Genomic DNA, 23818 nt, shown 5'->3' with positions numbered 1-23818 from the left:
GATCAAACAGCGTGATAAATGATTCATAAAGCGTCTCATTTGGCATTCGAAGCCTCGATTTGACGCTTGTTTGTCAAATGGCAATTTGATTCAGGACAGCAGGGGGCCGATGCTGGAGTGTAATTGGACGTCACGGGTCAGATGCAGCGTGATTAATTTTTAAGAATTACCGGAAGATATGCTAATGCTGCTCAGCGCCGTAAGAGAAGAAGAAGCTTGTCAGAAGATTAGACCTGATGTTGACTTCATGTCTTGTTATTAATGATGGATAAATTCATTGGAACAAATCTGGGAATGTTTCCTCTGAGGCTGAAATGGGAACGACTCGGATCGTCTGAGCGGATCCGTTTCATTTCATTTTGCTGTGAAAATGTTCATAATGGCAGCTCGCAATTTTCCCTGCGCTTTGACTGTCAGGCAGCTTCTCATGAAGGATTATGGGAACAAACTCAAGCAGATCCGTTTATATCTGAACTTTTAAATGCATCTGATCCAGGATCAGTAATGCTGTATGTTTCCTCCGTCTAACTGGAATACTTACTGTGCCTGCAGGCAAAACTCAGGGGTGCAAAAACATTTTAATAATCCTCAAAAGGAAATTAAAGGTTGAGTCAAACTGAGCCAAAGCTGATCCGGTTCAGATTCTTTCACTTTTCATTTTCTTAGCTAATAGACTTATCGGTTCTGCCGACATGGGGAAGATCCAGAACTGGACCGTTCCAGGCCTGGTTCTGGTTCTGGAGCTGCAGGCTTGAAGCGGACGGGTTCTGCTGTCAGAACTTTGCCAGAATGAGTCGGGCCGGTTCGGTCTGGACCTCTAATCTCTGACTTCCTGAGATGAAGACAATGCTGCATACATGGGTTCAGATTGGGTGGAAGAGTCGCCAGAACCAGAACCGATCTGCTACCAGGTGGTTCTGAAGGCTCTGGCCCGTTCCAACAGTTCTCTTTCTCTTCCTTCCACAGTCGGTGCTGCGACAAGAAGAGCTGCGGGAACCGGAACGAAACGCCTTCGGACCCGGTCATCATCGACAGGTAGGACCTCACCTGACCTCACATGACCTCATTCTGATGGGTTCAGCTTCCTGTCTCTGTTCACTTCAGACTGGTCAGTAATCTGGGCTCATGGTACTGGTTCTGTTGGCCGGTTCCGGTCCCGGTTCCGGTCTGTGAACAGCAGGTGTTTCTGAGCCTTTGGCACCTCTCACTTCCTGCGAACCGTTTCATCAACACCAGGAAGCGGCGAAAACACGATCAGAGAGAAATCCTCTTCTCCTTCATCTCCAAAAATCCGGGAAACAGCTGCTGGTTCTGATGAGCCACTGACTCTGCACCAGAACCAGCAGAACCAGGAGCCTCCTGCTCAGTTCAAACTGAGACGCTTTAAACTCGTCCTCGCTCCGTGTTTCCTGTCCGTCTGTGATTGGCTGAGTCGCCGTTTGGGGTGGGGGAAGGGGGGGGGCAGGTGAGAGGCTTCATCCAGCTGAGCTGCAAGTCCCAACCTGCCAAAGACACACACACACACACACACACACACACACACACACTCGGAGCGACCTCTCACCTCTGATGGGTTTTTCTGTCGCCTCTCGATGTTTCATCACACGACTCGACTCAGACGGCCTTTCACAATAAAAGCACAAACTGGGGACTCAAATCTCAGCGGACTGCTGGTTCTGGTTCTGGAGGTTCTGGTGTTTGGTTGGGAATGCTGTTGATTTGTTTTTCTGTGTTCTGCTGGTTCTGAGTACATTTGTTATCGGACCACTGAGGTTCTGGTTTCTTTGGTTTGGACCTTTCCTTCAGTTTTGTTCCGGTGCAGAAATAAGAAGTCAGTGTTCTGGTCTTATTGGACCGGTTCGGTCCTGCCTCAGATGGACCAGCTGAAGCTCTGCTTCCTATAGCCAGGCCCGATCCAACCAGAACCAGGTCAGTGTTGGAGGGCCAACATGGCGCCTTTCAGTGACCCGTCATGTAGATGATGCATCTGGTCTCTGGCTGGACTGAATCAAACGTCGTCTGGTTCTGAACTGCAGTTTCTATTTTCCCTCCATCACCTAACATGGTGCAGCGCCACCTGCAGGCTGCCTCAGGTTTAACTGTTTGAATGCGTTTACAGTGATGCGGTCTTTGGTTGCATGAGGCTTTCAGAGGCCGCCTGCTGGCAGCGTCCAGTGCCTCGCTGCAGCCGCCCCGCGGCCGCCCCCCGCCCCGCGGCCGCCGCCTTGCTGCTGCCGCTGTGTGTGAATATAAATGCGAGCCGATGCTCCTCTCAGTCGCTTTGTTTTCCCGTTTGCCAGTTAATGGCTGAAATTCTGCCGAGGCAGCAGATCGCAGCGCTGACGGATCGCCGCAGCTTCACTGTTATTACACGCTAATATTGCAATTAGATGGGTGGCCAAGTTGCCCGAGCGGGGCAATAAATTGCCACAGAGTGTCAAAGCAGTGGAGGAGGCTGGGCTGTAATTACCTGCAGTGCCGACGGTGCCCCCGCCTCCGTCACCTCCTGAGCCTTACATGGAGGTCACGACCCCTCAGAGGCTCCATTTACAGCACTGGGGAGGCGCGCTTAGTGTGATGGAGAGTGACCTTTGACCTCAAACAAGCAGGGGCCTCACACGGACGACAAGCACTAATGTGAAAGGACTGACATCTGAAGCCGCGCCTTGCCTCCATCTTGGATCCTAAATCAAGTTTTCAGGCAGAAAAGGCGTCGTTCTCTGGCTCTGCTTCTGGTTCTGAACCAGAACCTGCTCTGTGATTTCTAAACTACCAGCAGTGTTTTACAGTGCATTCTCTGAGCTCTAACTTCCTGGTTTTAGTCAGAACTGCAGATGCAGCGTTCAGGATCAGCACTGAGGTCCAACAGAACCAGAACCAGCTCAGTGGTTCTTCCAGTCTGTGTTTATGTGGATGCCATTGAACACTTTGACTAGGCCAGTCTCGTTGCTGGGCCTGATTTAACAAGCTTGTTGATCAGATCATGAAGGAAAGTTTGGAATGATGTGAAAACGGCAGGAAGAGACGATAGATTTATTATTTCTTCTTAGTTTTCATGGTTGTCTTGTAGAAATTGTTTTCTGCATATTGTTGGTCTGGATTTGGTGTTTAGTTACTTGGATAAAGCTGCAGCTGTTCCCACTGAGGTCCAAATCTCATTACATCACTAAGACAACTTTTAGAATTTTATTTAATTTTTTCCCCACCAGGGGGTCTTTTTGTGGCTCTAGTGTTCCTTTTACAACAGCAGGCTGACAGGAAAGGGGGAAGGAGAGGGTGGAAGACATGCAGCAAATGTCGTCAGGTCCGGGAATCGAACCCGCGACGGCCGTGTCGAGGACTGAGGGCTTCCAAACGTGGGGCGCGCTAACCTCTACACCACCGGAGCACAACCCAACTTTTAGAATTTTAACTAAAACTAAACAGCAAAGAAAATGTGGCAGAAAACATTTAATTGTTTCCCGTTTTCTCAGTGAAGAAGGTTTCAGGTCGGTTTCAGGCGCTGTTAGATCCAGTGGCTCAGTCAAAGGAAGGTTGGTTAACCTGTCAACAGTGGTAATCAAGGTACAGGCGACGTTGATGTTTTTCTTTATGATTCAACCAAAGAACGTTTGGTTTCATAATAAATATGAAGTTTTACGCCATTTACATTCAGCGTTTCAGGCTCCAAACACTTCTTACCAGTGGAGCAATCCTCCACAGAGATTTCTTCCTTCCACAAAATCTTCACTTCAATGGAACCAATGGTATCTGAAATGTGTATTGAAAATGATCTACCAGCTCTTCTCCTGGTTTACAGCAGAGAGATTTAAAGTTTCTGCTGGGTTTTCACTCAAATAATGTTTTGTAATAAACGCTTAGTGATTCAGCAGAGATCGAACTTTCAGAGTTTACAGAGAAACGATGCGACAGAACGACATCAACAGAGATATTAATAACATTCCCAGCCTGACGGATGATCGGCTCCAGAGTGTCCTCGTGTGTTTCCTGCCCAGCATGTTGAGTCGAACCAAAGCTAGCAGCAATAGCTCAGCTTTTTGCCCCTCTGTCTTCAGGTTGTCAACATGAATGTTGAAATCTCCCTCAATTATTAAACAGTCATAATCAATAAGATAACAGGGAAAAGCTCATTAAAGTCATTGGGAAAATTTGCCACATTTTGGGTTTTTGCATAAAGTTAGTTTCAGAGATTTTAACTCAATTCACAAAAATAAAAAGAAGTCCAATTTTCACAGAAAACCATTTTACAGTTTAGTGAATCATAAAGTATTTTAGCTCCCTTATATTTTATTTTCTCACTTAAATTATTAGTTGCTGAATCAATTAGTACAAGTGCTTGGTTATTGTTAGTAAGTGACTCTGTGTTTCTAATTCTTCACAGTGAGTTTTCTTTAGACAGCAGATCAATTTGAGGTTTAAACTTAAATCACTGCCTTTATTTTTTTCTGTTTGCTGTTAATTTTCTGTTTAATTTAGAGTTGAATTAACTGGGGTCCAAAGCTTTCTGCAGTGAACGTCTGCTTCCTCAGAGTTCAGATGTGCAGAGTGGAGGAAGTTCTGATGAAGTTTTGCTTTTTGGGATTTCAGTACAGAAGTGATACATGGTGGTTCAGTTGGGCGGTTGAGACGCATCAGTCCAGGGGGAAGATGCTTCTGATGAGCTGCTTTACTAGGAGTTGAAGGAGAAACTGGAGGAGGAGAACCGGCAACTTTGTCTCCAACTGGTGTGATGATCGCTTATCGGTTTGTTCTGGAACAGTGTGATCCTGAATATGGAGGGTTCCTTTACATTCAGACGGTCCCTTCACAGTCGGACATCCGTCCCTCCAACACATTCTCACTCCTGACTCGTATATATTGACGAGTCGGGACGCCTTCTGACCAAGTCGTCACATATTGACACGAAGGGAGTACCCTTCGTGTCAATATGAACGACTTGGCCAGGTTCCTTCAGCGTCACATGTTGAGGATCTGGGAAGGTCGCATGTTTTACATGGATTATTGAGGCGAAAGGTTCTCACAAACGCTGCCGAAAACTCTACGATTTGGTTGGGTTTAGGGCAAAAATTATAACCCTAACCCATCACAAACCTCTACAAGTGTGGTTATAAGGTCTGGCGCTGAGCGATCCAGGCAGTCGGTGGGGCTTTAGTACTTGACACGTATTCTCTGAACAGATCCTCTATAGATGGTAGAATGTCAGAACAGGAAGTGAGAGGTGATGAGCTATTAAACATCTTTACTATGATTGACATAAGGTTGGTTTTCCACAACTTTTAGAGGTATTTCTCTGTATCAGATGGTTGAAGAAACCCCTTGTGACCACCCCCTGCTGTGTTGCACTGTGGCCGGCTAACTATGCTTCAGTTAAGGTCTTGGAGATGGGAGGCGCTTATGGTCCACCTGCACTGCATACATTGAGCACTTGCTTATTTTTGGAGATCCAGGTACGGAGCCGGAATCAGACGGCCCAAGGCGCATCTGTTGCCTGATACGGTGTTGGAGCCAGTTTGGGGTTTGGATCGACCGCATGTGGAGGCGTCGTCTGACCGGACCTTGGCGCAGATGCTCAGACCTGTGGGGGGCCAGCCGGTCAGTGTCCGAAGAAGATCTGCGCCTGACGGAGGACCAGATTGAGGGGCGCACACACCGGTGTAACAGTTCCTACTCCTAGACTCCATTTTAATAATAAAAGCCTCTAGAGGGCTTTAAATGGTTCATGTCGTGTCCCCACATTGTCTTGTGGTCATCTGAGCCGGACTGGAACTTGTTAATCAAATAAACTTCAATTCCCATCAGGAACTTTTGAAAATGAATCACTTCCATCAAAGTTAGGTTTGCAGAGAGTAATTAAACCTAAGGAGAGCTTTTACTTTGGCTTTCTGCTGACAGCTTCATGGATTCATCTTCATTTGAGTAAAGAAACAACAGAGCAACATGTTGGTCTCGCAGTTATGATGCTTTATAGTCTCATGGGAGGAGAAATGGCAGCAATGCAGCTGGAAATTTAAGGAGGCGATTCACAAGTGGAGCAGAAAAAGCTTTAAACTATGTTTCATCCAGAAAAACCTTCAGAGATCCAACAACGAAACATCGAAGTCGGTTCTACACGGTGCGATAAAGTGAGTCTGAACCAGAGTTGTGGCCCAGTTTCAGTCCCGCCTCTGTTCTTGTCGCTGGATTCACTCCCACTTGGTCCGTTTTTAGTCGTCTCCCTTAATGAACGTGTGATTGCTAAGGTCTTGGTCAGCCAGCTGGTTTCTGTTCTGTTCTGCCTACTTTTCATTCTTTCGTGCTTCTGATCTGGTTTTGATTTGCCCTCAGTCGGGTCAGCGGCTTTCTCAGTTCGACACATCAGGAAGAGGACGGTGAGAAATGTTCTCTGGTTTGTTGGTCAGATGAAATCGGAACAGTAGATTTGAAGTCTGGACTCAGTGCAGAGGTCAGGGGTCGTCTGTCCCAGCGGACACTTCCCAACAATCGCAGCGCATCGATCGAGACATCGCGGCCAATCGGAGCCGTGCAGATTAACGGTATAGATTTACAATAAAACAGAACATCACCGAGCCAGAGAGGCTGAGAGGAAGATGGAGGATGAGGAGAAGGGGGGGGTGACGGGGGGCTGAATAAAACTTCAGCGCTAATTGGAGCATTTTATGCTAACTTGTTGCTATCATGGTGGTTCTGACTGAGACAACAGTAATGCATTATGGGAAAGTGCTGATGGTTCTGTTCTGGATGCAGCTCTGGTCCATAAGGTCCAAACTTAAGTTCTACCTCACATTGTTGTACCCAATGATTCTCCCAGCATGCCCAGTGTTCCCAGTCACTACAATGAACCTTTTCCACTTTAATGCTGAAGGTTCAAACGCATTTTATCGCATTTTGTCTTAACTCTGGAATTTTATTTTCTGCCTTCAGGTCGGTTTGTGAAAACCTTCACGTTCCTTAGATATAAGGAAATCCAAAAGATCTGAACTGGTTCTGGGATCTGAACTGGTTCTGGACTGGTTTTAGGTTTTTGATCCATGTTCAGTTGCAGTGAGCAGAACATGCCGGCAGCTGCAGTCCGAACCTCGGGTCAGGTGACCTTTAGGTTAAGTGACCTGTGGCTAAACATGGCGGCGTCTCAGGCTGAGGCCAGACGGTGCGTCGTCGCCTCAGAACGCATCGGGTCGCTTAGGGACCGGCACCAGAGGCGGCTCGGTTGAAAAAACCTTCTGCAAGCGTTGGGTCGAGTCGCCGTTACCGTCGTCAGCTGTAGTTTCATGGCTGCAAATCTCCCTCACACACACACACACACACACACACACACACCTACTGCGCAGAGGTGAGACTGTCTCTGCTTGATCTGACAAAGTGTTGGCCTGTGTGTGTGTGTGTGTGTGTGTGTGTGTGTGTGTGTGTGTGTGTGTGTGAGAGAGAGGAGGTGTTCGGGCTATCAGCCTCCGTGTTGCAGCTTGTTTCTTCTCTCATCTCTAACTCACTGAAAATAAAACAAGAAGACTCTATTCCTCAGGATCAGAACTAAATTTAAAGGTGTGTGAGTTTGGTGGTTGTGGGGGGGGGGGGGTGCAATGAAGCAGCAGAAGAAGGAAAAAAGCAGAAGAAGAAAATCTCCAATTCATTGAGATCAAGTCAATAACACTGTAATATTTATGAAGGCTGGAAGCCAGGCTGCCCTAAAACCCAAACTCCAGCAATCCTGAATTATAAATTGGTATTGATCTTTGTGTGGGTGTGGGTGTGTGTGTGTGTGTGTGCGCGCGTGTGTGTGTGTGTGTGCAGCATTTTTTGTTCAAATAAGAGATTGTTTTTGGGTCTGCATGAAAACAGAGCCGCTTGTTTGGAAGCACTTTTTAAAGGCAAAAAAATAATAATTCTGTGGGATAGGTGTGTGTTGGGGGAAAAGTGAGGGGGGTGCATGTGTCTGTGTGTGTGTGTGTGTGTGTGTCTGTGTGTGTGTGTGTGTGTGTGTGTCTGTGTGCGTGTGTGTGTGTGTGTGTGTGTGTGTCTGCATAAGGAGACCAAATTAATTCATGCCACTCTCAGCCCATTTTTCTGATCACTTGATTTATTTCTGCAGCAAACTCTGAAAACAAGAACAAAAACCAACAATAGTGATGTTTATGGTTCTAAGTTGGAGACATAGTTTACCCAGAATCCTCTGCTCCATCTTTCCCCTCCGCGCCATCCATACAGTAGCAATGAACAAATTGATTTCCCTGCAGCACAACTCCCTTATTTTCATCTCAGCTGATCCACCTGCTGCTGACTCACTCAGTCTGTGTGTGTGTGTGTGTGTGTGTAGGCGTGTATATGTGTGTGTGCGCGCGTTTGTTTCTAATACCTTGTGGGGATCATCTTCCTGACACATACCATGTTGTGGGGACCAACTGCTCCTTGTGGGACCGAAGCCTGGGCCCCACAAGGGGAAACACTGTTTTTGGGTCAGGGGTCAGATTTAGGACTAAGGTGTGAATTGAGTTTTGGTTGGGATTAGGGTTAGGTATGTAATGGTTAGGGTAAAGGTAAGGTTTAGACTGTAGAAATGAATGGAAGTCAATGGAAAGGCTCCACAAAGATAGCTGCGCAAACGTGTGTGTGGGTGACATCACAGCGTCCTAACTAAACTTTCTTCAGGCACCAGTTAATTGTTCATACACTTCAGAATAAAAGCTTCTTTAATATGAGAACATCCTAAGTTCTCAGTTTTGTTTAAACACTGACCTCAGCAGCTAGCTATACTGCTAACGTACCACTAGCATAACTCTAGCCCTCCCACTAACCATACAGCTAGCCCTGCCGCTAACCACCGCTAGCATCTTTAGCTCTGGCTTGTTGTGGGTCATCAGTCCTGACCAGCCTTTAGCTTTTAGCTGGTGTTCATTCAGGACTGTTAGCCCAATGCTAACCAGCTGCCTTATCTCTACTGAAAAGCCTCCCTCAGCATCAGGCTGCCACCACCATGCTGGTTTTTTGCTCCACTGTGTGCAAGAAAGCAAAATCAGGGAGAAACCAGAAGAAGATGACAATGAGGCTCATGTTTCCTTTACTTTGATGTTTCACCATAGCAACCACCAACAGCCATGATAACCAGTTAAACCAGTAACTGCCCAGTTTAAAAGATAAAAGCCTGCTGTTGCCCAGGTCACAGAACCTCCAGCCGGTTCTACCGGCCGAAAAGTTCTGGAGGCGACAGTCTGCAATCTGGCAGAACAAGCAGGAGGAGGAGGAGGACAGGGGGTTTGATCCTCCGCCTCGTCTTTCTTCAGCCTCGCAGTAAAACCTCTTAGCGGGGAGCGCCATCTGGACCGGGCCCTGTGGAGGCGTAACGGGCCCAGAAGCTCGGGGTCGCGATGCTTTACTGCCCAAGCCTGCCGCCTGCAGATGGCAGCGGGCGTGCCGCTGGAAAACGCCAAGGTCGCAGCAGCATGTGGCGCGGTGGGGGGGGAGCGGGGGAGGGGGGTTCAATGGCAGCAGGGATGGAGGGGGGGGAGGGAGGGGGCAACCACTGGAGCCATGGCAACATCAGGGCCGCGCTATGCTACATTAAAGAGCAGCACTAACTCACCATATGGGAGGACGAGCTATCAAAGCTAATAGCTGTTAGCTCAACACACACTCCACACACCAAACACACACACCAAACACACACACACGGTTAGAAAGCAGAGTGTGTGTGCAACTGGCACCCTGACCAGGCAGAACATTATGACCACTGGCAACCTGCCGCTCACCTGTCAGGGGGCGTGGTCAGCATCAGAACACCTTCTGGATTGGATCGACACCGAGAGAGTTGGACCATGGATCCGATCCAGAACCTATTGAACTTATCAAACCAGAACCTGGAACGATGGACTCGGGATACTTGGTTCTGTTGACCCGAACAGGACCGTCCATCTACCGGTGGGGCGATCCGTGGTTCTGGACACGGAGACACCATCAGAACCAGTTACGTTCTGTCCAGGTCCAGAGCAAGGTTCTGGTTCTGCTGGCGATCCGGTCCTCAGAGCTCCTGCCGTCTCCCTGGACTAAAATCTGGAGGTTTTTCTCCACAGCGTTTCTTCTTCCATCAGAACCAGAACCGGGTCTGTGCTGCAGGCTGTTGCTCGCTCGCCCCTTTCTCTCTCTGCAGGTAAATTGGGTTTCAAGGTGAGCGACTCATTCCAGGAAGGTCGACATTCGTCTGGTGGGGGGAGTTATGCTGCGGGAGCCTGTCAGTCTGAGGGATGAGGTGGAGAACCAGGTCCAACAGAACCAGGCAGAACTAGGCAGGACCCGACAGAACCTTTGTTATACCCCAAAGTTTCTCCTTATTTCACTTCCAGAATAATCTGAATCTGAGACTACAACACTTCCTGGTTGTGGTTTTGATCCATTTCCCTGCAGCAGCTGGTCCAGTTGGTTCTGAAGATTTTGGACCTGCTTCATCCTAAACCTGCTGCTCCCTGACAATACCGAAAACCCGATGGTGCCGCCACAAACTGGGCCAGCAAGGTTCTGCCAGGCCCATAAACTCCTCCTGTTCTTCCTCCTGTAAAACACAGCGAGTCAAGATGGCGGAGGCTGATGAGGCGTCTGGATGGAGACCAACTGCCTCAAACTGTTTATACACGAGATATCAGCTGAAACAAGCTAACGTGATCAGCTAGCGCTAGTCCCATTATCTAGAGCTAACAGCATTAGCTAGAGCTGCCGCCATTAGCTAGAGCTAACAAAGTCAGCTAGAGCTAGCACTTGAATTGACACCAAATGCAAGCACATTGGAAAATGACAAACGGATGTTTAAAGCCTCCGCCTCGTCTTTCTTCAGCCTCGCAGTAAAACCTCTTAGCGGGGAGCGCCATCTGGACCGGGCCCTGTGGAGGCGTAACGGGCCCAGAAGCTCGGGGTCGCGAGCTTCTGGGCCCGTTACAAAGTCTTAAGGATCTTTAAGACTTTGTAACAAACCAATCCCATTAAGCTGTGAAATTGTTTGTGGTTTCGGCTTTCAGGTTGGCATTACAAAGCTGAAGTTGGCTTCTGATTGAAAACGGCTAACTGGTAATCCCACCCAATTTTTCACAACCTTTAGCATCTGTAATGCTACCTTAAAACCTTAAAACTAAAATCCTCTGACATTTCAGCCCAAGGACAGAACACAGCGTCGGGCCGTTAGCGACAGAAATGATTGCGGATAGGGTTAGGGTTAGTTCAATGGAGCCGGGTTGCTGTTTATTATGAGCTGGAAGCTAATGGTCAAGCTAACGGTTGATGACTTGCTAAAATCACAGCGCCATCTGGTGGCCTGGCATGACAACTGCAGCTGACTGGAGGTCTTTTGGTGGAGCAAACCTGAAACTTTTACAACAAACATCAGAAAACACCGGCAGCATCCAGGCAACGTAGCCTGAGCTAATACCACACAAATAAACACATACAGCTCTGAAGCTGGAAGCTGGTGTCTAACTGGCCTCTGACTGGTCTGTACTGGGAAGGCTGGTTTCTGTTGACGTCATTTCAGAGGGACGTGAATAAAACGGATAAATATTCACAACATGCTCGTCTCCAGTGGCGTCCTAATCACACCTCACTAATCTCACCTGTCAGATCCCAACGTGATGGACCAATCACAGAGCTCGCTCCTAGAGGATGCTGGAAAGAAAAATGGGCAGCGATGAAGTCAGAGCTAGAGCTCCTCTTCCTCCTCTGGAGGCTCCGCAGAGAGCCGGGCGCCTAGTTCAGATTCAGGTGTGTGTAGGAAGTGAGAATGATGGACTGCGCTGTGAGTGTGTGAGTCTGTGTGAGGGCGTGAGTGTGTGTGAGTACAAGCATCGACCCATCGATCGGAGTCGCTGTGGCTCTCCTGGTGCCGGCAGGCTTAACTGTTGTTGCTGCTGCGGCTCTTTAGCCGTCAGTCATTAATTAATGCCCTCACACTGTGAGCTCTCTCCACCTGTCACTCACACACACTCACACACACGCAGCCGGCCTCAGCTGTGACTGATAGCCACTCAGAGCGTTTGATCCAGCCGGTTGACGGTAATGAAGTGGGGACTGAGGGTCGTCTGCAGCCTTTGATTTCCTCTGGGCTCGGCGCGTCGGCGCGCAGCGTGAGCCGACTCCTAAACACCTCTGGCAAGTTTTTCTACCTGAGCCGAGCTGCTGGGTTTCTGACCCGGTTCAGGAGGTCCTGGCCCTGAAGCTGGTGGTGGGGCGCTGGTGTCTCCAGAACCGTCCCGACCCGCTGGCCGCTCTCAACAAACCACGTATTTATGTTGACCTTCATGTTGTCTCTGCTTCCTGCCTGTGCTTTTATTTTGTTGAGACATCACAAGATAGTCTGCGCATCGCCGTGGTAACACAGCGTAGAGCTAATGTGATCGGGTTTGCTTTTCCCACTGGAGGAACCAGAACCTGCTGCTGCTCTGAAATATGTTAGCTTGTATTTACACGATGAAGGTGATGATGACGATGGAGTCGGTCTGCACATGTTCTCTATTTACGGAGGAGGAAGTGGATGTTCGCCGTTTCTCCTGGGAAGCGTTGTTCCATGCAGCTGTGGACAGACGCTGCTGACCTTTGACCTTCACAGCAGCAGAAACACGATCCGGTCGGGAACAAACCAGAACATTTCATTTTGCAGAACATCAGAGGTTTCTCTAGATTTCAATCATATTTCCAGATCCTTCATCAGATTGGAGGAAAGTTTTTCTATCTGTTCATCTTTCCAGAGTTTTTCTGATCATCGAGTTTATTTAGAAATGTGGATGCTAACATTAGCATTAGCTGCTACAGGTTAGCATTCAGAGGCTGCTTTATGCAAGCATGGCTTTGCTAACAGGCTAACTCCTTTTTGCAGTGTTTTCCAGCATTAGATCGGTTTGAAGCAGCTCCATCGCTGCCGTTACAGGATCAGCTGCACGTCAGGTTTACAGTCGTACCAGAAACTAATACAAACAAAGGTTCAGCTTCGGACTACTGTATGTAAAAAAAAAAAAAAAAAAAAAAAAAAACTTTTTAAAGGTTTTATTTAATGAATATTTACGTAATTAATCAAATCAAGGTGTTAAACTCCCAGCTGATTGTAGGTCAGATGTAACAGTTATCCGGCGCCGGCTGATGCAGTTTTCGGATCAGTTGGTTCCGTCCCACATTTCCAGCATCGCTCCAGGAGCGCAGCGGCGCTCCACAGGTGCTGTGTTTGTGGGGCTAAATGAAACGCTCAGGACGGTTTTCACCTGCTCAGGCAGCGTCTGGCCCCCAAGTTAAAGATAAAGACAACTCGCATACATTTGCATCCATAATGCGGGGCGACCGCCATTTGATATGCAAATTCCCTGAAATATTACTGAACACCTTCTGTTCAGAGCGAATACATTTGAATTTGCAATTAGAAAGATCCTGTTTAATTAATGAAAAGCGTTAATTTTTGGCTGCTTGCTAATTTGATTAGAGGTGTTGACGAGGCGCTCAGAGGGTTAACCTGATCAGCTGACCTGCTGCAGGTCAAGGGTCAATGATTGAGGGTCTGCTTTTCCCCTCGTTGCCGTCTGTCAGGAGAGATGGACGGTGTTTCTAACAGTCTGGTTCTGTTTGGACAGATCTGGTTATTATGGTCTGCACATTAGCACTGCTTTTATTTTGAAAAGCAGAAATACTCCTTTGGAGACAATTGATTTGTTAAAAGTACCGGTAATTAAAGTTTCCAGCTGTGAAGTCAGGGGACAATAAATGGACATTTCTCCAAGTTGCAGTGAAATGTTTGAAACATAAAACGTTGAAAGTTTTGAATGCGTTCAAGCTGCAAGAACACAAATAACTCGTTAGTGGTAATGCTTGTTTTCCTCAGTAAATAAACTGTTGAGACCCGGAGAAACTAAAATGTAAATGTTTAGATCTGAGTTTGGTTCAGTCACTGATCTAATCTGTGCTACACCTTTACAAACATTTGAGGTTTAATGCGTAACTCGGTTTAATAAAATTCCTCATAAATATTGATTCATTGCAGTGGCTCTCAATACAAGCTATGCATTGTTTAAATCATAACTTAAGTTGCTTTATTTCTGAACCTTTTCTGGTTTTCCCATCCTGGTGGGTGAACCTCTGGGACGAATCATAACTTTAAATTACCTTTTCAGAGCACCAGGGTTTTTATGGACAAACATTTAGATTTTATCGTGTGGTTTTAAAAGCTCTATGTTGAAGATAGTAAGACATAAAAACATAACTTTCTGTTTTTCTATCTGCTCTGCTCTCAGCCCCTCCCTCCAGTTTCAGACTCTTCTTATTAAAGTAAGAGTTAAAGAGCTAAATATAATCAGATATTTGCTACATTTAACAAAAAAGAGCTAAGTCTATGAAAGCAACGTAGCAGTTTAGCTAGTTTTGATTTAAGGCAGTTTATCAACGTTCAAAGTAATGAAATAAACTGCAGTCTGATTTTTATTGTTTATGTGTTTCTTCCTATTGAGCAGTAAAATTAAATAAAATATGTTTCATGTCTTTTGCTGTAAGTATTTGCTAATGTGAGGGTTTGTTGTTGGTGCTGCAGAGTCACAGCTAGCAGCTAACAGCTAGCTCCTCTCTTCAGCTAGCAGCTAGCTACTCTCGTCAGATAGCAGCTAGCTCCTCTCTTCAGCTAGCAGCTAGCTCCTCTCTTCAGATAGCAGCCAGCTACTCTCGTCAGATAGCAGATAGCTACTCTCGTCAGATAGCAGCTAGCTACTCTCGTCAGATAGCAGCTAGCTACTCTCGTCAGATAGCAGCTAGCTACTCTCTTCAGCTAGCAGCCAGCTACTCTCTTCAGATAGCAGATAGCTACTCTCGTCAGATAGCAGCTAGCTACTCTCGTCAGATAGCAGCTAGCTACTCTCGTCAGATAGCAGCTAGCTACTCTCGTCAGATAGCAGCTAGCTACTCTCTTCAGCTAGCAGCCAGCTACTCTCGTCAGATAGCAGCTAGCTACTCTCGTCAGATAGCAGCTAGCTACTCTCGTCAGATAGCAGCTAGCTACTCTCTTCAGCTAGCAGCCAGCTACTCTCTTCAGATAGCAGCTAGCTACTCTCGTCAGATAGCAGCTAGCTACTCTCTTCAGCTAGCAGCCAGCTACTCTCGTCAGATAGCAGATAGCTACTCTCGTCAGATAGCAGCTAGCTACTCTCCAGCGGCTCCGTTCAGCTGCTGTTGTTCCTCCCACACTGTGGACTGAATCATTGTTCTAATAATGGGGGTATAAAATAGATGAAAGGCAGATTTAGTTCGTTCTTTGTTTCTATTTTTCTTTGTTGCCTTATTATGTTGATATTGTTTAAATACAAAAGTTTTCTTCATAATTTCTTTGGAGGGATTCTGGACTCGGGGGTCCGGACCCTTCAAGCCCCTGGGATTTACCACCGGGCCTTTGACCCCTCTCCGCTCTCTCAGAACCAGAACCTCCGACGGAACCGGACCAGCCGTTAAATAAACTGAGGCGATCCGGTCTTCCGGTTCTGCTGAGGATTCTTCTTGTTATACATGAAGTCCTGGACATCAGAACCAGCTGTGGACCTGCTGGACCTCTTCCAGAACCAACGTTCTGGACGTGGACAGAACCGGGTGCAGCGGAGCGGCTGTTTTTGCCTTTTAGCCCTCAGATTTTTTTTGCTCTTTCTCTTTTAAATTGTGGTTTAATTTGGCTTCTCCCTCCGATGCGTTCAGTGTCAACTTCAAAGCCAGTAAATTACATTTACTTTGTAATGCTTGCATCATTATTCCTCCTCTTCATCAGCCGCTCTGTCTGCGCTTTATATACATCTTTAAGATTTAATGGCCGATCTGAATGTTTTTAACTCTTTTTCACATATTTACTCTAAAGTTCAGTTTTTCATCAAATTCACTTCATGGTTCAGATTGATAAAAGGTTCCTCCTGGTCTGGTTCTGGTTCTACTGGTACCAGAACCGCTCATGATGAATCATCTTCCCAGGAAACTGAAATTTTCTGAATTTTTGTGTGTGTTTTAATGTTTCATTTTTTCACTCATAATTAGACAAATACAGAAAACGGAGTCTTTGTTTCCTGCAGGAAGAGGTTCAGGGTGAACTGAGCAGAACCCGACACCGGTCCGGTCCGGTCCGATCAGTAGCTCGGCTCCCTGCTGCTAATTAGTGAGTCTGAAACGGCTGGAAGCGTTTAGCCGTCGCTCAGCAGCGCTTTGCTTCCCTCCGTCAGGCGGCAGCTGAAAAGGTTGAAGAGGCATGAAGAGATATTGAAGCTAAAAGCTGTGAGGGCGCCGCAGGCGTTTATTCAAATCAGCAACTCTTCTTCTTCTGCCCTAATTCTGGTTCAATAAAGCCGGACGCCGAGCCGTCAGCAGTCAGACGCTTCAGTAAGAAGCTCCGCTGCGTTCAGGCGCAGCTGCGTTCAGGCGGCGTTGCGTTCAGGCACCACTGCATTAAGGCGTTGCTGCGTTCAGGCGACGATGCGTTCTGGTTCTACTGGTACCAGAACCGCTCATCTGGTACCAGTTAGAAACTGCACCTGACGCTGCGTTCAGGTGACGCTGCATTCAGGTGCTGCTGCGTTCAGGGGACGCTGCGTTCAGGTGACGCTGCGTTCAGGTGCTGCTGCGTTCAGGGGACGCTGCGTTCAGGGGACGCTGCGTTCAGGTGACGCTGCGTTCAGGTGCTGCTGCGTTCAGGCGGCGTAGCATTCAGGCGCCACTGGTTCAGGTGACGCTGCATTCAGGTGCTGCTGCGTTCAGGTGACGCTGCATTCAGGTGCTGCTGCGTTCAGGGGACGCTGCGTTCAGGTGCTGCTGCGTTCAGGGGACGCTGCGTTCAGGTGCTGCTGCGTTCAGGGGACGCTGCGTTCAGGTGACGCTGCGTTGCGTTCAGGCGATGCTGCGTTCAGGTGACGCTGCGTTCAGGTGCTGCTGCGTTCAGGTGCTGCTGCGTTCAGGGGACACTGCGTTCAGGTGACGCTGCGTTCAGGTGCTGCTGCGTTCAGGGGACGCTGCGTTCAGGTGCTGCTGCGTTCAGGTGACGCTGCGTTCAGGTGCTGCTGCGTTCAGGGGACGCTGCGTTCAGGTGACGCTGCGTTGCGTTCAGGCGATGCTGCGTTCAGGTGACGCTGCGTTCAGGTGCTGTTGCATTCAGATGCTGCTGCATTCAGGCGCCACTGGTTCAGGTGCTGCTGCGTTCAGGCGCTGCGTCCAGCTGCAGGACGTTTGGCCGTGATGGACATCAGGCCAAATCTCTCAGGTCTCAGATGTCAAACTTTTCAGGAAAGAAATGAGTCGGTTTTGGGGTTTTTACCTTCAGGCGGTTTGGAGTTGATCTGCGGGGCTTTAGAAGGATTTCATCAGACGAGAAGCTGAAGGATCTTCTGTTCCTCAGAGAGGAAAGAAATCCTTCGCTTCACCGTGAAAAAACCTGCAACACGGCTCTTACGAGGATTTTTCCTGACAGCACTGATATTAGAGCTTAAACAGATACCTGGAATTATAAAATAATAAATGAAATGAGACACGTTTTGGTTTGCAGTGAAAAACTTGAGTTGGGAGGGAATTTAACTGGCTGTAATAATTGACCTCTGACCTCAAAGAGGCCTTTGGGCGCTGTATTGATTGGCTTCAGCTGTTGACCTGGCTCTGAAAACATGGCGGCATTCCCAGAGGTTCCAGAACCGAACCAAGTTCTGATCGCTCGGCTTCTTTCCTGACAACTTGCCGTCTTTTTTCAGCTGAACAGCAGCGACTGTTGGAGCAGAAGACACTAAGTGTGTGGCGGTGAAACCGGGCCGGCGCTAATCCATGCTGCTTTTCCCTTGAAGGAGTCCCGGGGTCTGCTGGAGTCCTGGTTCAGGACCCCAATTATATTTGCATATTTAATGGGACACATTTCAGGTTCCTGTTAAAGTCATCGCTAAGTTATCGGGGTAGCCGTGTCGCTGCGCTTTGCTTCGAGGAAGTTGAGTGTTTCCAGGCTCCTCCGGGTCGCTTCCGGACCATTCCGGGCCGGACAGTCTGCTCATCTCACTACGACTCCCATCATCCCCTGGGGCTGAGCTGTCTGGGTGGCTATGCTGAGGTTAATGGGGAACAACTGGGGGAAACAAAAACCAATTATTAAGACTTAAAGAGACAAAACCAGAACCGACCCAAACCCAGTTAGTCTAGGACAATGAGAAACCGTGACATGTTGGGTCCAGGCTGAGAAAAAAACATTTAGTGACTCTGGTCAGTTTAAAGAAAAGACGTTGGACTGACGCCATCTTGGCATGGCAGTGATGTCATCACTCTGGATCCTGTCTGGGAAATCAGGTTCTGTGGTTCTGGTTGAATCTCTCAGGAGTTCTGTTGACTTCCTGTTTCTCACCGACCACCAGGAACGAGAACCGGTCCAGCACAGAACCAGCCGACAACCAGTATTATTCAGGGCAAGAGTGGATGATGTGATTGGCTGAAACGAGTGGAGAATTTCTATGCGGGGCGAGCGGTCCGGGTGCGGGGGCGCGCGGCGGTCCGGTGCGGGGGCGCGCGGCGGTCCGGGTGCGGGGACCCCCTGTTGTGACAATAGAGGCCGGCGGTGTGTTCAGGCTGATCTGTTCCTCGGACTGTTTTAGTGCCTCATCAAATATTTAGTCTGATTGTACATGGTCCTGTAATTGCCATCTTGGCTCGTGAATTATTGATAGTGTGTAGCCGAGCTGAGCGGGCCCTCACACACACACACACGCACACACACACCCAGCTGGCTGATGTGCTGTAATAAGGCCAGACACGCAGGCTGCTGCTGCTGCTGCTGTGAATCATCACACGCTGCTGCTGTTTCATATCCTAATTAGCAGCAGAAGAGCCACTCAGTAATTATTTGAAGAGGCCGTTTCAACAACACACAGAGTCAATATTAGACTTTCCTCCTAATGAGGCGCCGCGGCCTCTTCCTCCTCTCCTCTTCCTCCCCGCCAGCCGCCTTCAGGCCGCTTTATCTGCTCTCTGCCTGCTCCTGTCTCGGCGCCGCTTGGCGCCTCGATCCTCCACGCTTCGCTCGTTAGCAGCGGCAGATGAGAAGTGGCGGCGGGGCGGCGAGCCGCTTGTTACCGCGGCGGCCTCCCCGCTTGCCGCGCCTCCTTTTGGACTTTCTCAGCCGTAACATGAGTCTGCGGCGGCGGCGGCGGCGTGCCGGTCGGGGCTCACCGGGCGGTCAGCTGCTAAACGTGTGGCGGCGGGTCGCCTGCCGGGCGGCGCAGTGTGAGGCGGCGGCGCTTCAGCTTTAAAAATACTCTTGTTGAAATATTGATTTTCTTTTCTCTTGCTTTCTCTTTCTGAGCTAACGTAATAAGTGAGAGACTCCAGGGAGAGACAGGCTGGCTGTGTGTGTGTGTGTGTGTGTGTGTGTGTGTGTGCGCGTGTGTGTGTGTGTGTGTAATCCGAGCTCTGTGTAATTGCTTCCCATAGTGAACTGGGTGTGGTTGGGGTGACATCATGGGGGTCAGAGGCTTCTGGTTGTGGTTCAGCTTTGAGCTTCTGCTCCTTCCTGGTTTTACAACAGAAATAATATTAATAAAAGCTGCTTGATCATTAAAGCTTCTATCAGACGATGTGAAACACGCCAACAGCCACGCAGCGCAGAAGAACTGAATCTGATCATATTTACAGTTATAAACACGGAACTTCTTGTTTTCCACTCTGCAGACTGCAGTCAGCTTCAGAGAGAGAAGCTGCAGGCTAGAGCGCCTCCTGCTGCACTGGAGGAACTGTTGGGATTTGAACAGAAGTCTTTGTTCCAAACTGGGGCAGTGCAACCCCAATACTCTCCACAGACTGGGAGAAAAGGAGCCTGAGCTGAAGGCCGGGGAACCACTGAAGAGACGACAAGCTGGAGGGCTAACAGCGGCTGGAAGCTAACGTTCTGGGAGCTAACTTGTTGCTAACATTAGCTGTCCTAAAGACTCACTGAAGCTATGAAATCACACAAGATCTCAGGTAATGCAGCAACGCAAAAGAAAACTCCAGTTCAGCTCCGGTTCAGTTGGAGCATTTGGGTCGTCCATCAGGGTTTTGGGTGTCCCAAAGGTTTCAGTAACACCTGAAGCGGGTCACGCGTCAGGACTGGACCAGGATCCATCTAGGTGATCTGCCGATGCAGCCAGGGTTGCTCCACAATCTGTCCAATCAGGAGCCCAGGATCCACTCTCCTTCAACGGCTCGGTTCAGAACCACACCAGGAGAATCTGGCTCCAACTGAACCCGAGCAGCTGCACGGTTCTGATGTTCTGAAGCAGGTTGCTGTGAATCTGTGTATGTTACTGTGTGTGTGTGTGAGAGGCCCTGTCTCCAGCTGCGTTTTAATCCAATCCGTATTGATCCGTGCCAGTTCTCTGAAGGACTCGGCATCGTCTGAATGGAGCACCGTGTTATTCTGTTCGCTGCCATAAAGGGCATTAGAGCCTTCAGAGCAGCAGATCAGCTTTCAGTCGATACACACACACACACACACACACACACACACACACTCTCTCTCAGTGAGGCTCACAGCAACACAGCCAGGTCTAGAACACCTGAATCTGAACGCAGATTAAGGAGGAAAATCTGCGTTCAGAGCGTTTGCAGGAGCTCTGATCTGCATTGGGATCAAAGTTCAGAGGTGGGGAGACACAGAGCCCCGGGTCAGACTGGTGAAGATTAAGGGAGATTTATCAGATTATCAGGAGCTTTGAGATGAACGACTGAACTTGAACGCATCCCAGGATCCTCTGTAAAAGTCCAGCTGTGGTCAGCTCTGGCGTTCCTCACAGGAGAGTGTTGGGCCTGCAGCACATCTGGGTCATTGCCGCCACCTGCTGGCCTGGAGATGAATCACGGTGCTGACCTGAAATAATGACGTTAACCTGACGTAACATCAGGAGAAACGGCACCAAGATTCACTGCTGCGGAGATTTAAACGGCTTCAGTCCGTAAAGTGACGAGAAGTTGGTCCGGACTAGAGTTTAGTTTGTTTACTAAAGTTACAGTTATTATCGGAAACAACATTTGATGGTGAGATCGACAGGTGGATTGGTGCAGCGTCTGCCGTCAAGCGGGCGCTGTACCGGTCCGTCGTAGTGAAGAGAGAGCTGAGCCAAAAAGCGAAGCTCTCGATTTACCGGTCGATCTACGTTCCCACCCTCATCTATGGTCACGAGCTTTGGGTCATGACTGAAAGAACGAGATCGCGGATACAAGCGGCCGAAATGGGTTTTCTCTGTAGGGTGGCTGGGCTCTCCCTTAGAGAGAGAAGCTCAGTCATCCAGGAGGGACACAGAGTAGAGCCGCTGCTCCTTCACGTCGAAAGGGTCCAGTTGAGGAGCATCTGGTCAGGATGCCTCCTGGACGCCTCCCTGGTGAGGAGTTCATGTCCCACCAGGAGGAGGGGAAACCCAGGACACGCTGGAGGGACGATGTCTCTCTGCTGGCCTGGGAACGCCTTGGGATTCCTGGGAACGCCTTGGGATTCCTGGAGGAGCTGGAAGAAGAAACTGGAGAGGGAAGACTGGGCCTCCCTTCTGAAGCTGCTGACCCCACGACCCGACCAGGATAAACAGAGGAAAATGGATGGATGGAAGATTTGATGGGAGCAAACGCTGCAGCGATGAGGCAAACAGTTGAAGCCAAACCAGTGAAACCAGTTCACACTAGAGGTTAAACCAGGAAAGCTGGCTAATGCTCTTTATTTAGTCGAGCATTAGACGACCAAAAGTCGTTTCTGCTTTATGACGCCATCATGAAATATTATCTGAGATTCTGCAGGAACATCGTATTTTTCATCATGGTTCAATAAATCTGAGCCTCCGAACAGTTCTTCAGTCGAACAGTTCTTCGAAACAGTTCTTCAGTCGAACAGTTCTTCGAAACAGTTCTTCAGTCGAACAGTTCTTCGAAACAGTTCTTCAGTCGAACAGTTCTTCGAAACAGTTCTTCAGTCGAACAGTTCTTCGAAACAGTTCTTCAGTCGAACAGTTCTTCAAACAGTTCTTCAGTCGAACAGTTCTTCAAACAGTTCTTCAGTCGAACAGTTCTTCGAAACAGTTCTTCAGTCGAACAGTTCTTCGAAACAGTTCTTCAGTCGAACAGTTCTTCGAAACAGTTCTTCAGTCGAACAGTTCTTCAAACAGTTCTTCAGTCGAACAGTTCTTCAAACAGTTCTTCAGTTGAACAGTTCTTCGAAACAGTTCTTCAGTCGAACAGTTCTTCGAAACAGTTCTTCAGTCGAACAGTTCTTCGAAACAGTTCTTCAGTCGAACAGTTCTTCAAACAGTTCTTCAGTCGAACAGTTCTTCAAACAGTTCTTCAGTTGAATAGTTCATCTGTACATAAAGCATTTCAATAAGCAGAGAAGGTCGCTGGTGAATCCATTAGCTCTCCGTCGCAGGCAAACCTGACCTCCTGACCTGCGGCTCTCTTGCTCCGTGTGTAGAACCTGCTCCTCCAGGTTTCCCAGCATGCCTTGCTGCAGGGGGCGGAGCCTCCCGAGGTTATCCCCTGGTTAATGTGACATGTCTGTCGTAACACTGGATTATTATGGTCATAATGTGGCGATTAAACAGGAAGAGACAGATGAGCACAGATTACACGGCGGAGGCATTATGGCCGCCATCCATCCAGATACCCTCCGCCCCGCGCTGTTATTGCCTCCCCCACCTCTCATATCCAGGCCCCTCTGCAGCCAGGCGTAAATCAGGCGGCCATCTTCATCACGGCAGCTCCATCAGCAGCAGAGAAGGGCGTGGCCACTTCCTGTCACATTCTGACTGTCAAAATAAAGCAAACATAAAATCATAGTTTGTTGATAAATTCACTGTGTTATTATTAAACTATGATGTTTTATCAAACTGAGTCACACCCAAGGCCTGGGGGCCAACTGTGGCCCTTCATAGTGGTTTATGTGGCCCTGCAGAGTCTGGAGAACCTCATAAACACAACCTTCAAGTTAACAGTTGTGAGTTTTAATATTATTTTATCAATCAAGCAACAGTTTTCATCAGTATTCTGCCTCATTACATGTCAATATTATTTCTCGCCTACTGCAGAGACAAATGTTTATTAATATAGTTTGTAATGGATAGTAAACTATTTTAAATAAATTGTGTAACTTGTTTAAAATTGGAGACCACTGAAGGTGAATTTGTAAATGACTGCCAGTTCCCTTCCCACTGTGGTTCTGACCCAGATCTGGCATTTTGATCAATTAACTACACAGATTTTAAAAGTTTTAACAGATTAAATTACTTTTTCTAAGCACACAGTAGTCCTGAGCTGGAACCTTTGTATTCCCGTGTTTCTGGTACGACTGTAAATCTGACACACAGCTACATCAGCTAGCAGCCCGGCGTTAGCATGTTCTTTCTGTGGGTCAGTGGCTTCCTTTGACTGGGGTTCAGGTGACCCCACCTGTTGACCTTTGACCTCTGGATGTAGCTGGAATCGTGCATGTCTTGGTTTTATTCATATCACTAGTTTTTGGTGTTTTCTGCAGATTCTTACTTTATCAAACTTCATTTTGTTTTATCAACGTGACTTTGGAGGTTAAAAGCAGTTAGCCTTTCAGCAAAGCTATGCTAGCCTAAATTAGCATCTGTATGCTAACATGTAGTAGCTAACGCTAATGTGAGCATTCACATTCCTAAAGAAGCTCCATGAATGATGAGAAAAACTCTGGACAGAAAAACACTTATGGAAAACCTGAAGATCAAAAAATCGAAATATCTGAATTTATTGAATAATTCAGCAGCAGAAAGAGTTTGGATTAAAATTTGATTAAGGTTTCAGACCAGCTGCTCTCCTTGGCGGTTCTGACCCGGTTCATCAGAGGAGG

General features: G+C 48.1%; 1 protein-coding gene across 5 annotated transcripts in view; it reads left to right on the top strand.

The window, feature by feature from the left end:
- The window catches only part of LOC122837101 (transcription factor COE3-like), a 78109-nt gene that overhangs the window by 26438 nt on the left and 27853 nt on the right, over window positions 1-23818 (top strand). For all 5 annotated transcript variants that reach the window (XM_044127208.1, XM_044127211.1, XM_044127207.1 and 2 more), the window contains one exon: window positions 967-1035. In XM_044127208.1, coding sequence (XP_043983143.1) covers window positions 967-1035 — 69 coding nt within the window. The remainder of the gene's footprint in view (window positions 1-966; window positions 1036-23818) is intronic.

Source organism: Gambusia affinis, linkage group LG09 (assembly GCF_019740435.1).
Source record: "Gambusia affinis linkage group LG09, SWU_Gaff_1.0, whole genome shotgun sequence".
In the NCBI taxonomy this organism is placed as follows: Eukaryota; Metazoa; Chordata; class Actinopteri; order Cyprinodontiformes; family Poeciliidae; genus Gambusia; species Gambusia affinis.
The sequence above is the reverse complement of the archived record's forward strand: the minus strand, read 5'-3'. Positions and strand labels throughout refer to the sequence as shown.